Below are 17,175 nucleotides of genomic sequence, written 5' to 3'. Positions count from 1 at the left end.
CATAAAAAATTATTTTTTGGAGCAAATTAGCAATTTTTTTGGATTTTCTTACATTTCTGGAAATCTCTTGATATTTTACAAGGGCTCTTTTTTTTATGATGAATTAGATCTTTGAATTGGTCAACAAAATGCATTGTTGAAGGCCCCTATTTCACAAAGTCTTTTGGATCTAAAATTTACCTAACTTGTGTGCTTGCAGGAAGGAGTGATTATTTCAAACAATCCAAACTACTAATAAATCTTTGTTGCGGGTCCTTGGCAAGGGTTTTTGGATTTTTATTGTGTGCCTTGTTTTCATATACTAGCAAACACTTCAATTGGTGCACTAAAATTGAATCATTGTCTTTTGTGTCTTGAGCAATAGGCTCTTTTTGTTTAATCTTTAGAGAGTCTCTCTTCCCGTGTGGTCATTAGGACTACTAGTGAGAAGAGAACGACCCAAGTGGTAGCGAGGAAAACCCACCTCTTCTAAAACACTATAAACAACTGTATTTATGGTGAAAACTATGGATAACGTGTGTTGATTAGTTCATACTAACACTATGTCTCCCCATAAACCCGTTTGATCAAATTTATTTGATCAATTGTAGGGCATAGCCCCTACCGGCTGGGAGCCTTCTGTATTTACAAAGTTGAAAGTGCCGCATGTATGGCCACACGATCGGATGCCCTTACTAGTACCTTTTTGTTCTAGAAGCCAAAATCCTTCTAGTTGTTGAGGCAGGAGGTCGGACCTCTGGTAGCGGTCCACACACATACGATTCTTAGTAGAGATACAAAGTTCACCACGGGGAGTTTTCGTGGGGACTGATGCTTGGCTGACCCGAGAAATGAGTGTCGAGGGTGGAGCCAGTGAGGTCAAGCATCTAAGTATCCGCTCTGAATTGTGTAGCCTCGGGGGTAAAACCTCATATGGGATCAACAACTATTGTCTTGGCCAACCATAAGAATTGTGCTTGATTTATTTTAAACATTCAAAACATTCAAGACCAAACAGCAAAACATTGTGTCTTTTGTGTCTTCAAGTGTATCCAAAACATTTTTACATCAAACAATACACTTTTCTTGGAGTCATTTTGAGTCTAAACACTTGCAAACATTGAGTCCTCATCAACATTGTGTCCTCTTGTCACGAAAAACAGTCAAACATTCAGATTTGGTCACAACCAACAACTTCGCAAATTAGAAAAAATTTACAGTCCAGCAAACAAGAGCAATCAGTTTCGGAATTCTTGAGCTTCCTAGGTTGTTTCTCCAGGTTTTCATCTAGCATTCAACTTGTCTTTGGGTCTCACAAAGTCCATCATTGTTTTACATCTTGCATTAAATTTACATTTGTCTAAACTTGAGTCAAAAGGTCACTTGCTTGTCCTCATCATACTTTGTCAACACACTACATACAACAACATTTTGCTAAGTGGTCCCTCATCAAGGTCTATCACCTTTGGGCCTCATTTGGTCTAAGTATTTGGTCTTACTTAGAGTCAAGGTTAACTTACCTCATCAAGAGAAACTATCCTCTCTTTGGAAGTCACACCTACTCTACTACATACATACTTGGTCTTACACTTTGGACATTGCAAGTACACCTCAGATTCATTTACATTCCATCCAACTCTTGGTCTTCCATACTTTTTCCATTTTCATCTAGTCTCACACATCTCGGTCAATACCTAGTTCATGGTTGAAACCCGTCTTCAAAAATCTAGGAGAGAAACTAAAGAGGCTCAAGAGTCCGCAAACATGAGTTCTTATGAGTATGACAATGATATATTTTTCAATTCTGATCATACTACATTACCTGACATGGATGCCTATAGAAACATTCCAAATGTTGAGAACATGGACACTACAAACAACAATGATACACACAATGATGGTATGGACAACTTTTCAGTACATTCAGCAGATGTGGAAGAATCCATTATGGATCCTCGTTTCAATCGATTGGTTGAGGAAATAATGAGGAGGGATAGACAATACTTCTTACAAATGATGGCACAAAGTGGAGCCAAGATACCTCATGATTTTGACATGTCTCAAATAATGGAAAATCGACCTTTGCAACAACCTCACTCCAACATGGATCAAAGGAGGCCTAATAGTGGAGGCAATAGAAGACCACATCTTGTGCCTGAATCACCATCATCTTTGTTTCAAAAACTAGAGGTCCCACATACACATGGTCAAGCATATGATACTCACCTTCGCAGACCATTATGGAAGTCTTATGCAGAGAAATATGCTCAATCACATATCAATGCTAAGGATCAACCACCAAAGCAATTGGATATTCAAAGGCATGCTCAAAATTTGGACACAAGGAAACCCCGTGTCAAATTTGGGGGCAACACATTAGAACACCACATGCCTGTAGAGTATGGTATACATGGACAAAATAGATATTTTGTTCCTCAACATGAATCTATACCAAGGGGTCCATATATGCAGCATCACTATAGACCTCCTCCATATGAACATGTGTATGATCAATATCATTCATATATGCAACATGTTTCTCCTCCAATTGGTGCCTCAAGCATGGGGTATGGTCCAAGAAGTCAATCTCCACCTAAGAGAAATTTGGAGCAACAAATCAGGGACTTACAAAAGAAAATGGAGGACATAAATACACTGAAGCCAACATACACAATGAGAGACATATGTCCTTATCCATTTGACAAGAGCATTCCAATGCCTCCTTTTCCTGCACACTTTGTGACGCCTAAATTTGATAAGTATAGAGGAAAAGGGGATCCTAAGGCACACATAGGATAGTTTTTCACAGCTTGCATTGAGATAGCAGCAGAAGAGACATATTTGATGAGATTATTCCCATAGAGCCTAGGCGATCAAGCTATGGAATGGTTCTCCCAACTTCCACCTGGAATTAAGTCATGGGGTGACTTAGCAGAGGCATTTATTAAACATTTCTCCTACAATATGGAGACAGACATATCAGTCACTACTTTGTGCAACACCAAGCAAAAATAGGGAGAGTCTTTTGCATCATTTTTACAAAGATGGAGGAATCTAGCCAGCAGATGCTCTTGTGAAATTCCACAAAAACAAATGGTAGAAATGTTCACCCAAAATGTTAACAAAGAGATTGGTTATGACTTAAGGAAAGCTTCTTTGTCCACCTTCAAGGACGTCATTGAAAAAGGCTTAGCAACAGAGAAGGTCCTAATTAAACAAGGAGTCATTAAGATATTCAAGGAAAACAAAGATGACTTTAAAGGAAAAGACAAGCCAAGATTTTGGAATAAAAACAAGAACATAGTCAATGATGGTGTTGTTGATGCCAATACAGTGCGACCCAAATTCATTTTTTCCGGATCAAATCAGGTGAATACTCAAACAACTTCTAAATCACGAAGGAAGTACACTCCATTGGGAGAACCACTTGAGTCGGTTTTCAAAAAGCTAGTGGCAAACAAGGTAATCACTATTCCAGATTTTCCTCCATATGAACCAAAGGTTAAACCAAATTGGTGGAATGATTATGAATATTGTGAATTTCATAAGAGCAAGGGTCATAAGATAGGAAATTGTCATCGACTGAAGAACATCATACAAGATCTCATTGATAGAGGTGACATTGAGATTGAAGGACACTCATCCAATCAAGAACATGAAATGTTTAAGGAACCATTCCCAAAGCATGACAAGGGAAAAGCTGCAGCCACAGATGACCAAACCAACTATACCAGAGCATCTTGTAACTATGATTCAACCATCAATCACATCTCGATGGACAATTATGTCTCTACCATTATCATCAAGGACAAAACCCCTAAGAATTCTACCCAGAGACCCAAGATCGTTCTGAAAGGCGTTGGATCTTCTTCTGAACCTACCTCTGAATGTCATGTTACAACTCACCGAGGTAAATTCACTTTGCAAGGTGTTCCAGCTAAAAAAACTGCTTCCTCATCAACCAAACCTGAGTATGACCTTGTAGAATAGTTAGGGAAGACACCCGCGCTCATCTCCATACTTGAACTCTTGCGCATATCCCCTGCACATAAATCCATTCTTGACAAAATCTTGAGAGAAACTGTTGTTCCTACTGATCTGAACGTGGACCAGTTTCAAGCCATGGTGGGATACCTTTCCATTCCACACTCCCTTACATTCACAGAAGCTGATGACACCTCCGTAAGTCAGCCACATAATGCACCCTTACACATTGAAGCCTTCATACACAAACATAGAATCAAACGAATCCTGATAGATGAAGGAACAGGTCTAAACATTTGTACATTGAGCACTATTAAACAATTGGGATATTCTGACAAAGCTGTGAATTCTACAAACAAAATTACTATCAAAGCATATGATGATGAAGAGCATTCATCCAAGGGTACAGTCACCTTACCTCTCAGAGTTGGGCCAGTTACAAAGGATGTGGTTTGTCAAGTACTTGATCTTGATCTCACATACAACATATTGCTAGGACGTCCTTGGATTCATGAAATGAGGGCAGTCCCGTCTACATATCACCAATGCATTAAGTTTCCTCACAATGGAGTTGAAATAACAGTTAATGGTGATCCTAATCCGTTCATATACTGCAATAACTTGAGATAAAAAACTGAGACCATCATTCCCAGTAATCACGAAGTTGTTCCTTCTTCTGCATACATTGATCCCGAGTCATTAAAACCTTCGACATCAAAACAAGGTGAGCTTAAAGGCAAATTTCAAGACAAGGGCATGGGTGAATACACTTTAAATCAGACCATGTACTTACAACAAGTCATGAGTTCACCAAAAGAATATGGATGACCACATCCTACTAAGCGGGTATCCATCATTACACTTGAATGGGATCCTACAATCTTCCAAAAATGGGGTGAACTGGAAGAAGAAGACTTATACAAAATGCTTTACAAAGACCTTGAAAATGATACGCAAGATCACATCAATTTACCATGTGAGAAGTATGGCAAAGGGTTCAAGATTCTACAAAAAATTGGGTATGCTGGCAAGAGTCCTCTTGGGTTAAGAAGGGAAGGCATCATTGAACCTTTACAACCTGAATTGACATTCAAGAAGGAACGCTCCAAAGGACTTGGTTTCATGACTTCCAAGGTTCATACTCAAAAGACAGAAGAAGCATTACAAATCAAAGCTGCCAAAATTCAACAAGAAAATCGCTATTCCACAGACTCCAATGAATGAGAATGGGGTTCAGACAAATCCTCCAATGACTACGAGCTCACCGAGACATTCAGAGAGCCAGATGAACTCACGGAAGAAGAGGAATTTTATAAAAATTCAAAGTTGGTCAAGAAACAACCCCTGAGGATTCCACACAGTCCTTGTCCCTAGGTCCTAGGTTGAAATCACATAGAATGAGAACACGTGTTCCAGAATGCACTACTAGTGATGATAATTTGGATTCATTCATGATCAAGACTGATGAGGAGAGTGCCAATGATGACCTTGATAATTACCTCGACATACCTGAATATAACTGCATGTTCACTCTTAGCCCCGCTACCTTCGAAGACATTAAAGGCCTTCCCCTCGTTCACCACCAACTTATTGACTGGGATCATGAAGGACCTGCACAGTTTGACACATTCCAAAATGATGGAGCTTTTATTGACTATCTTGGCATACGAGATGATCTTCCCCCTAGGGACCATAAAGCAGGATACACTATAGAACTCAATAGCATGGCATATTTCGGTGAGAGTGTCGGGCCTTCTAGTTGCAAAAATATGAAAATAAAAACAAACCAAGGATCTTATGGAGAAAACCACACTGTGGCACTGTCTGACCCCAAAAAAGTAAAAATAAAGGATGTATTTGAGGGCGAAAACCTCTCCGAGGCACCCGAAGATGGAAGGCTCGACATTCTCCTAGCATCATATGAGGAAAAGTCATCCATGTTGGTAGAGGAGAATATCAAAACAAATATTTGTACGGAAGAGGTTCCACACAACATATTCCTGGCCCAATCTTTGACGGAGTCAAAAAGGTCAAAATTCATAAGTTTCTTCAAAGAATGACAAATCAAATTTGCATGGTCATACGCTAATATGCCTCGATTGGATCCGGATTTGGTAATGCACCATTTGACAGTTAAACCGAGGGCAAAACCAGTGAAACAAAAATTAAGAAAGATGCATCCACAAGTCGCATTATTGGTCAAAGCAGAGCTTGAAAAATTATTGGATGTCGGATTCATATGCCCAATTGATTATCCTGAATGGATCTCCAACTTAGTACCTATCAGTAAACCAGATCAAAGCATCAGATAATGTACAGATTTCAGAGACATCAACAAGGCTTGTCCTAAGGATGACTTCCCATTACCAAACATGGATGTGACTGTAGATCTCATAGCGGGTCATGAAATGTTATTGTTGATGGATGGATTCTCTGGTTATAATCAAATAAAGATCGCGTCTATGGATCAACACAAAACATCATTCACTTGTCCTTGGGGAACTTTCTGTTGGAATGTCATGCCCTTTGGACTAAAAAATGCAGGCGCTACATATCAAAGGGCCATGACTACTATCTTTCATGATCTAATGCACGTAACTGTGGAAGATTATGTCGACAACCTCTTGGGAAAATCAATAGACAAAGATACACATTTGAACATACTTTTAGTCATCTTTGATTGGTTGGAAAAATACAAAGTAAGATTAAACCCCAAGAAATGTGTCTTTGGAGTAACCTCCAGGAAGCTCCTAGGATTCATTGTATCAAAAAGAGGAATCGAAGCCGATCCAGCAAAATTCAAAGCCATCCTAGAGATGCAACCACCATGAAACATCAGTCAGCTTCGATCTTTACAAGGGAGACTCCAGTCCATATGAAGATTCATAGCACAACTCGCAGATAAATGTAATCCCTTTCAGCACTTGCTACATAAAAACATCAAATTCAAATGGGATGATAACTATCAATAGGCTTTCCAGATACTCAAAGATTATCTTCTGAATCCACCAGTTTTGATGCCACCAATTCCAGATCAGCCTTTATTACTATACATATCAGCTACTTCAACAACACTGGGGGAACTCTTAGCACAACAAGTTGTTGAGGGCAAAGAAAAGGCAGTATACTATATCAGTTGCACATTGGTGAGATATGAGCTAAATTACACACCAATCAAGCGTGCATGTCTCGCCATGGTCTTTGCTTCACAGAAATTATGACATTACATGCTAACTCATAAGACTAAATTGGTTGCAAGGATAGATCCACTGAAATACCTTCTCAATAAAGCAACGCTTACTGGGCGACTAGCCAAATGGGTAATGATCCTGAGTGAATTTGACATCAAGTATGTGGACAGAAAAGCAATAAAAGGACAAGCCATCGCAAATCAATTAGCAGATGCTCCCATAATAGATGATGTTCCTCTAATTTCAGAATTTACAGATGAATCCATTTTAACAGTGTCACATGCAAAACCATGGCAATTATACTTTGACGGCTCATACACACAGCATGGGACAGGAGCTGGCATCCTCTTTATAACTCCTCAAGGGGATTCTATACCAAAATCAGTTCAGTGGAAGATCCAGGAACTTCATGTTTTTGGGGACTCTCAACTTATAATTCGTCAAGCAACTGATGATTACCAAACAAAGGATGAGAAATTAATGCCTTACAAAAGAATGGTGGATGACCTAAAACAACATTTCACAAAAATAGACTTTGAGCAGATACCAAGAGAGCAGAATCGAGCCGCAGATGCCATGGCTACAATTGCTTCACTAATCGATCTACCTCTAAATGAGACTTGCTATGAGTTTTTGGTGGATAACCTTTTGGTTCCTTCGTATGAAATCACTCCTACTGAGATGATATGTGTCGTCGGTCCCGAGTCCCAGTTATATGGTTCCATTTTCACATACCTTCGTGACAATACCCTACCTCCTGATCTATCCAATAACCAACGTCGCACTTTCATTCACCAATCTTCTCGATACGTCATTTTAGCTGATGTCCTATACCATCGAGGTCTAGATGGCACTCTTCTTAGATTTTTGGAAAGCGATGAAGCTCAAATTGCGTTACGTGAAGTACATGAAGGGATATGTGGTCCACATTCTAGTGGTCCTACCTTAGCCAAAAAACTCATCAGGATTGGATATTATTGGCCCAATATGGAATAAGACTCATATCAGTTTGTCAAGAAATGTAAGCAATGTCAACTTCATGGAGACCTCATCCATGCGCCAGCACAAGAACTTCAATCAATTGTGACTCCTTGGCCCTTTTGTCAGTGGGGACTCGATCTCATAGGCAAGATTCACCCTCCTTCCTCCAATGGTCATAAATTCATTATCATTGCCATAAAGTATTTCACAAAATGGATCGAAGTCGTGCCTCTCATGCAAGTCACTGGAAAACAGATTGCTACGTTCATTCTCAACTATATCATTTGTCGATACGGTATTCCTGTTTCTATTATCACCGATAACGGGCGTCCCTTCAAAAATCAGGATGTTCGTGAACTCTGTGATCGCTTCCATATTTTCCCATCGTTTCTCCACACCATATTACCCCCAAGGTAACGGTCAAGCTGAGGCGTCTAATAAAACAATCCTTAAAATCTTAAAAAAGACAGTTGACGACGCTGGTCGTAATTGGCATATCCAACTTAATCCTGCACTTTGGGCCTACCGCACAAGTATCTGCACACCTACAGGAGCGACACACTATTCACTTGTCTATGGCATTGAAGCCATCTTTCCTATTGAGGTCGAGCTACCCTCTTTACGAGTCTCTTTGCAAAACATCATTAGTGATGAAGACTATAAGGTCTCTCGTTTACAAGAACTTGAACTATTGGATGAACGAAGACAAATTGCTTTTAATCATCTCAAGGCTTATCAACAACGAATGAGTTGCAGCTACAATCACAAATTCAAGCCTCGCACATTTGAGGTAGGGGACTTAGTTCTCAGAGAAAATCCCAAAAATCAGTAAGACAAAGAGAAGAAGGGCAAGTTCGAACCAAATTGGCTTGGTCCTTACATCATTACAGCGGCATATGGATCTGGGGCATATCAGCTCTCAACTACAGAAGGTGAACCTTTGGAGGATCCTATCAACAGCATGCACCTTCGCAAGTTTTACACATAGCTCTTTAGAGTATCCTAATTCAAAAAATACAAAAAAATTATAAAATTTCAAAAATACAAAAAAAATTATAAAACAAAAAAATCGTTACTTGGTGAAAACCTGACAAACAAGCGCCTTGTGACACAAAAAAAAATAAAAAAATTGAAAAATCGAAAAAATTAAAGAGAAATAATTTCGTCCAATGGTGAAAACCACTTCGGTGGTGCCCTGGGCAAGTACCATGGTGAAAACTAGGTCACCAGTGCCATGCGTAGAGACATTGCTCCTCCCTCCTTCAGGATTCACTTTCATCCTTTCACTTTGCACACACTCACAACCTATTCGTTCATAATAAACTTACCCATTCCCATCATGGCTTGTTATTGATCTACCCAAGATTGGTTAGCCATTCATAATAAACCTCCCTTTTCACCTCCCATTCCATCCATAATAAATCAGATCCTATCTGTGGCTAAGGCAAATCATACGTCTAGTGATGGGTGTGGAACTGAGAACATCACATGTTTCAAGAAGTATAGTTTCTTCCAGCTTCCTTCAGTCTATCTGCACACAATCCGCAATAAAGTATAGTTTCATGGATTCAGTCAGTTTCAAATGAGACACAACAGCAACAATGGGCTTCAACAAATCAAATCTTTCAATAGACTCAGACAACATATGGTTCAGTGCTATCTCTCCTTTTCGTGAAAGTAAACATTGTGACCACAATCAAATAAGACTTATACAAGTGACAAGAGACACTAAATTTGAGGACTACAATGGATGTTGGTGTTGAGTCTTGGTTTTCTTTTGATTTTATCTTTTGGTGACATGTCTTTTAGCTTTTCCAGGATGTCTCTGACTAGAGATTCTAACTCCAGGATGTCTTTGACTAGAAAGGTGAGGATGGGGTATCGTCACCTATTTGTATTTGTTGTCTGTGGATTGTCTTTTAGTAATGCTATGACTTGTCCACGGATATGAGGACACTGAGAGTCTAGTGTGAACTGGGGCATTCCTTGTTTGTGACTATCTTATCTCCATGCAAACGGGTATAATGACTTTCTGGGTCGAACATATGCCTTAATTGTCATAACCTATTTTGCCATAATAAAGCTCAATGATGATAACGCACAAGAAGCTCTTTCACTTTCATATCTTCTATCTTTCATCCCCCTTTCTTGATTGACTTCCATCGTCCTTCTCAAGTCCGCATAGCCTGCTATCACATGACTGAGTATATTGACACACCAAAAACATTTGCATTTCATGTAGTTGCACCTGCATTACCACATATAAGCATTTCATACATACATATAGATATCACAACTGCATCACATCCTGCACACAACACCTGTTAGCACAATTTACATTTGCATTATCATATTCATCTGCATTACATACATTCACATTTGCATCATGCATACACATATAAAACATAAAAGAACAAAAAAAAATATTGCATTGCATCATATACATATTTGCATCCATATCATAAGCATCACATAGAAACATACATCACATAGGTATGCATGCATATAGCTGCCGCAAAGATGAATCATCTCATATATATAATCATAAGTATCATGATACAATGATGTCAAAATCATATGGCTACAATCACCTAAAGGTGTCTACATCATCATACAAAATGGTACAAAATTGATACATAGGGAGCCCTCTACGGCTACGATGAACTCCCTCCCCTGGAGCCGGCTGGCCTCGATAGAGTTTGAGCCCTGGAAGGACCCGCCCCATGATCATCTCTCCTGTCCCCTCTGTCTCCTAAGCCTAGTTGTCTCATCCTCCTCCTCTCCTCCTCCTCCCTGATCCCGCAGCCAATCCTCGTGTCGCACTATCCAGATAGAGGAACCCACTGATCACTCCTGCCAATACTACTGGTAGTGCTAATCCTGTCTGTGTCATCATGTACCATGCCATGTGTCCAGCCCTCATCTCTAGTCCTGGATCCTGAAACACTCATCTCAGGGCCTCCCTATCTCCATCTCGATTGTACGGAATCAGCTCCCCATCGATCAGTATCTGCGGAATCCTGTATACATCCTCTAGGGCGACTGTCATCTCCCCCATCAGCAAATGAAAAGTGCAAGTCGCAGAGTGCCACCTCTTCGCTAGTGCAGTCAGTAATCCCATGTTCGCCCAAAACTTAGGCACATACAGAATATGTCTCAATCCCATAGCCTAAATCGTAGCTCGGTCCTCGACTGTCAACTCAAGTCGCAACCTCTGAGTCGATGGGAATCTCTCCCATGACTCCAGCATAGGCAAATACTCCTGCAGTCACACAAATCAATCATCTCAATCCTAGTGACACTTACTGTTCATCACAAAGTGTTGCTTCTATCCTAGTGGTACTCCCCGTTCATCACAAAGTACTACGTGTTTGGCACTCCCTGTTCATCACAAAGTGCTGCTCACATTTGCACTCACTGTTCATCACAAAGTGCTGCTCATATTTCAGTACTCCCTGTTCATCACAAAGTACTATATCTTGGTACTCACTGTTCATCACAAAGTGCCTTGATCTATCTTATCATAGGGCCTATGCTTGAGTGAATCCTCTTGAGTAGTTTCCTAATTGGCAACATATGTTCTATCACAGAATTGTCAATCCTAGCCCTATTTGCTATCCTAGTTTTCCCTAGAGGACCTGCTTGAGTGCATCCTCTCAACAGCTTATCCAATCGACAGCGTATGTTCATCACAAAACTGTCGATTTGACCTAGAAGACACAAATTCACATTTTTGGACACAAACGCGTTTTCCTAACATAAACGCACATTTATTACATTACCTAGCATGCATTAATGACAACAATAAATGCATCAAAGTACAAGGAGGTTTTGTGGTACTTACTGGCTCTCCTGCCTCTGTTGGCCTTTGGAATTGGCGAATGCGGTCGAATCTGTGAACCAAAGCCATCGCTGCTGACTATTGCTGCTCTTTTCTCTCTCTGCACTCTAATCTCTTGGAGGTGTAGATGACAATGAGGATGTATTTCCCTCGTGGTCTATCTTATAGACTACCCTAGCCCTCGTTTCCCGAGTCAGTCTTCATTATCCCGTGACTATGTCACTTTATCCGGTCAGTCCATTCTATCCTGTCTTTCTTATCGAGAGATTGTCTGCGATCTTTTCAGACATTTTTTCATCCAATCTCTCGAGGGGGCATATCATTCCCATCTTGGGGCAACTTTGTATCAGTTCATATTATCTTCTTTGAAACAACGCGACAAGTTGCATTGTCTCAAAGAGGGGCAAAATGTAGACACCTAAAATTGTCCAATCTAATTAAATAAATATCTTTATTTATTTAATTACTTTAGCCTAATTCATCTATTAATTAAATAAATCCTTATTTATTTAATTAATTCATTTATCCTCTTCTAGCCTTATTTCTCATTTAGATAAATACATTTATTTATTTAAATTTTCTTTTTTCTAAATTAAATAAATATCTTATTTATTTAATTATCCCACTTCTATTAATTAAATAAATCTTTATTTATTTAATTAATTCATTAACCTTTTCTACCCATGACACATGTCATTCATCTCTTAATTCATACACTACCTCTTTCATTATTTTATTATTTCTTTTACCTACCCTCTAATTATAGCCGACCTCCTTTTACACCTCTCAATCTTATCCCTCCATTTCATATAGTGTCTTTTATATAAGGAGATGCTTCCTTCATTATCAAACCCCCCATTGACTACTTGACTACACTACGCTTTTGAACATAGGCAATCCTACTTGCAACCACATTCCGTTCTTTGTTGAGCTCTTGTGCACATAAAATCTGAGAGCAAATGTATCAAGCAAGATCAATGGAGATAGGAAGAATGGAGATCCAAACCCTATTGGAAATGTGATGGTATAATCTTTGTGATTTCATTTGAATTGCATTATCTTAGGTAATCTTCATATGTTATGGTGGATCTTTGTTGTTGTTAGGCTAGGGTTTTGTGGTTGAATTCATTTAGCCTTTCAATATCATTATTATTGTTATCCATTTTCACCATATACAACTACGAAGAAAAGTTCTCTCTAAATTTTTTTGATTCATGTCTACTGTATTTGAAAAATTGCACAGTATGACATTTATCTCTTATGGTTTCCAATCTTCCAGATATTTCTTCTCCTTGTGTTGTTTTCCATTGCAAGGCACACAAAGAGTCTCCTATAATCTTCTTGTATGCACCCTCAAAAGGCTTTAACTACTTTTCACTACAGAAAGGTGCAAAATATTACTTCTTGGTGTCATTTACCCTAGTTTAGAGAAGAAGTAATGAACACACTATTTTCCTCTCAAAGCATATTATATTTCTAGTATTTTATACTTTGACACCTATGTTAGCATTAATTGTCAGGTATTGGGCCTCTGCTCATTATTGGATTGTTATAATTAATGAAACTTGTGTCCATACTTGTATATAACATTATTTGTGCATTAAAAAACTATACAAACATATTACTTACCTTTGAAAGCTATATATGCATAGTTATTTTACTTGCTCCACACTTAATCTCTAAGATAGTGAAAAAAAACTAGGTAAGAATATAATAAAGTAAAATTTGTCTATTCCAATATATTCAAACACTCTTTTAAATGCATAAATAAGATAAGTATGTAAAATCTCTCTTTAATACACTTTTCCCCTTTTACCCTTAATAAATGTCTCCTTTATCTTTCACCGAGAAAGTTTATCCTAGTTACCTATAAAATAAAATATTAGTTGTACAATGTAAAGGTTTTTTACTCTTAATAACCACTTCTTTTATCTTTCACCAAGAAAATAAATCAAATTTATCTATATAGTTAAATGCATAGGTTAATATTAGTTACATTTAGTTATATAAAGTAGCCATAAAAATTATTTTCCCCTCGAGAATTCATTTCATACCCAATTTAAATTACTCTCCAATAATTTAGGAAATGGTAACTTAATATATTGGTTGCAATGAATATGGACTACAAGATTTTACTTTTCTTATTATTTCTTTAGGGTCACTCTAATAATTAAGTATTTTTCCATGGTAATTTTTAAAAGCATGTAAAAAAAAAATTGCTAAATTATTCACTTCTAAATATTCTTATTACAATTAATAATAGTTTACTTCTTTATATATTTTTCTATGATTTATCTTCTAAAATTAAACATTATTCTCTTCTACATTATGTGATCTCCTTGGATTTAAACTGTCGTTACTAATTTTTATTGTAGTTGAAAAAATGTGTTGGTAGGCATGTTATTGTTTTGATTTATTTTCTATTCTAAGTAATCTTATGAGCAACTTGGCAAACTAAAAGCTACAAGTTATGGCATATAAGTAACTATGTCAAGAAGACATGAGGGTAACCTCATGTGGGTTGAGTTATTGGATAAATCTTTTATCCAAAGGTAAGGTTATTATCCAATGGGTAAACTCTTGTGTAAATTTTACCCATGGTTAAGCCTTGATTAAAGGGTCAAGAGCCATGTGGGTTGGAGTGTTGAAGAAAGAAAGTATTTATGACTTTGTAAGAGTCTTAAATGTGTGAGATGATGGGTTGAGGGTTAATCTTGGATTAGGATTGTACAAATGATTAGAAGAGGGGTTAGGCTAAATTAGAAGGGGTTAGAAGAGTCTAGAAGGAGATTAGAAGAATCTAGAAAAATATAGAAAGAGGTGGGTGTCCTGCAGATGTGAGAGAGGCATCTTGTCACGCAGCGTCTACGTGACCAATTGACAGACCTCGAGATTGACTACATATGCGTTGCTGATTTATTTGATATGATGCATCTACCCGTGATTTAGATGAATCACAGTTTACTGACTATGCTGGCTAAGCGATGGCATAGCGAAACATGCTTCTTCCACCTGGCGATGGGAGAGATGTCAGTTACACTAGAGGATGTTTGGAGGATTCTTCACATTTCAATCACTAGTGAGTTGGTGACCTATGCCAGGGCGATGGGCGAGGCGGCACTACGTTGGGTATTTCCATATCCGAAGTTAGAGGTCTATGATAGATCCGTTCCAAGGGAGGATATACCAGATCTATATGAGCCACTACCTACAGTATTATCGAGCATCGTTGGAGGGCTCCTATGTCTGGATCCAAGATCGCATGGTCTTTTTGTTGGCGGGGGATAGGTCATTGAGTTGATGGCCAATGAGGGCACCCAATATATATGGGGGCCATGTGTGTTGGCCCATTTGTATAGGGATTTGCAAGAGGTGGTTTACCATGGCATTACCTCGCTTGGAATAGGGATCACATTGCTACATATTTGGGCATGGGAGCACTTGCCCATCACGAGATCAGTGTGTATGGGGTTTAGGGTGATTGACTAGCCCTATGTATATATATATGGAGTTATGATGACACAACCCCAACTGGGGAAGCTGGAGTACTGGCAACGGGTGTTGGACGATTTAGATACAGTTATATGGCGCCCCTACCTTGATTGTACGCAGTGGGAGGATGATGCAAATGCGATGCAATGTGTTCACTGTGCGGTTTTTTATTGGGCGCACATCTTATGTGGTCAAGATACATCTACCAAGCTGAGTGATGAGACAATTCAAGCAGACACAGGGTATGCCACTGGGTTCTAGAGAGTATGCCAGAGTTGTTTGAGAGAGATTTCAATGGCGGCCTATATTTCCCTACGATTAGGCCTTACCAGAGTTTTGGACCTTACAAACAAGGCCATGGCCATACCGAGCAGAGGTGGCGGATGAGAGGGTTACAAATAAGTATGCTCAATACTTGGTAGCACATCCCTTTCCACATATCTCAGATCCGGCAGAGCCGGTACCACCATTCGAGGTTGATAGGTCACTGAGATAGGGAAATAGGAGGAGGAGCCTAGATGGGGGAGGTGGAGGAGAGAGAGAAGGTGGAGATGGGGGAGGGGGTGGTGGTAGGGATCTCATGAGAGGTAGGGGTGGGTGGCCATAGCAACTTGCACAGGGGCCTTTGATACAGGGACCAGCAGCAGGGGGAGAGAGGAGGGTGGCGCCGATGGAGATGCAGGTGGAGATGTAGGTATGGGTGGGGCAGGTGGATATGTGGCGATGGAGGAGGGACAGGGAGCCGCAGGTGGAGATGGTGGACAGCGAGACCTACGAGAGGTCATGATAGTGCGGCTATAGACTCATCTTACTACTCAAGGATCGCATCAAAGATCAAGAGGCAGAGCTAGAGGATAGGGATGCAAAGATTGTTGTTAGGGATGTCCAACTTTTTGCATGGGTGGTCGATTTGACCATAGTTCTCAGGGAGAGAGATGATGCCATGGACAGAGCAGGCCAGCTACAGGATAGAGTTCAAGTACTAGAGGGAGTACAGGGACAAGGCCTGATTGTCAAGTGATGAGGGAGATGCATTGAGCAGGAAAGAGATTGATTATTGGCGGGGGCTATAAGAGAAGGTGGTGCCCAACTATCAGTGGGTGATGACCTACTCCCAGATGTTGCAGGCGAGATCAGAGCGATCTCAGAGGGGTCAGAGCAGCGAGGGTGTGGTGGGTCCTCCTCGGCAGGGTGGTGAGGGTGGTGGTGGGGGTGGTGCCATGACATCGGGCGAGAGTGGTATTTGAGGTGTCCTTTACATTGTGACATTGTTATTATACTAATACATGGATGGCTCTTGGTAGCCGATATTTTTTACATCATTGTATTAGGATACATGTGTACTTTATTTTGGTGAGTTATATGATGAGATCTCAGTTTTTGCGATGATGATATGATATGCATTTATGTGATGACATGATTTCTTTATGAATGATGATGGCATGATTTCTTTATGCATGCTACTAACATGTGGATTCAAGTTATGTTGATGTATGTGATGATGTTGATTATGCTTTGTTATGTTTATGACTAGATGTGATGTATGTTACAATAATGCTTGTGCTATGTAGATGTAATGAATATGTATGGTTATGCATAATATAGAATTTGATGATGTGATGAATGGTATATGCCAATTGATGATGTAAGATAGATGTGAAATGATGCTAGCAAAATGTTCATGCAAATGATTGTATCTATGATGGT

The 17,175-nt window shown here is 39.4% G+C and overlaps 1 protein-coding gene across 1 annotated transcript; it reads left to right on the top strand.

Annotated features, from left to right (window-relative positions):
• Positions 1–15,762: 15,762 nt before the first annotated feature.
• Positions 15,763–16,715, top strand: LOC131858473 (uncharacterized). The gene is made up of 3 exons (XM_059211722.1): positions 15,763–15,844; positions 16,103–16,248; positions 16,596–16,715. Exons 1-3 carry the CDS (start codon positions 15,763–15,765, stop codon positions 16,713–16,715), a joined length of 348 nt encoding a protein of 115 aa, XP_059067705.1.
• The last annotated feature ends 460 nt before the right edge of the window (positions 16,716–17,175 follow it).

The sequence above is a fragment of the Cryptomeria japonica genome, chromosome 9, assembly GCF_030272615.1.
Source record: "Cryptomeria japonica chromosome 9, Sugi_1.0, whole genome shotgun sequence".
Classification (NCBI taxonomy): domain Eukaryota; kingdom Viridiplantae; phylum Streptophyta; class Pinopsida; order Cupressales; family Cupressaceae; genus Cryptomeria; species Cryptomeria japonica.
The sequence above is the reverse complement of the archived record's forward strand: the minus strand, read 5'-3'. Positions and strand labels throughout refer to the sequence as shown.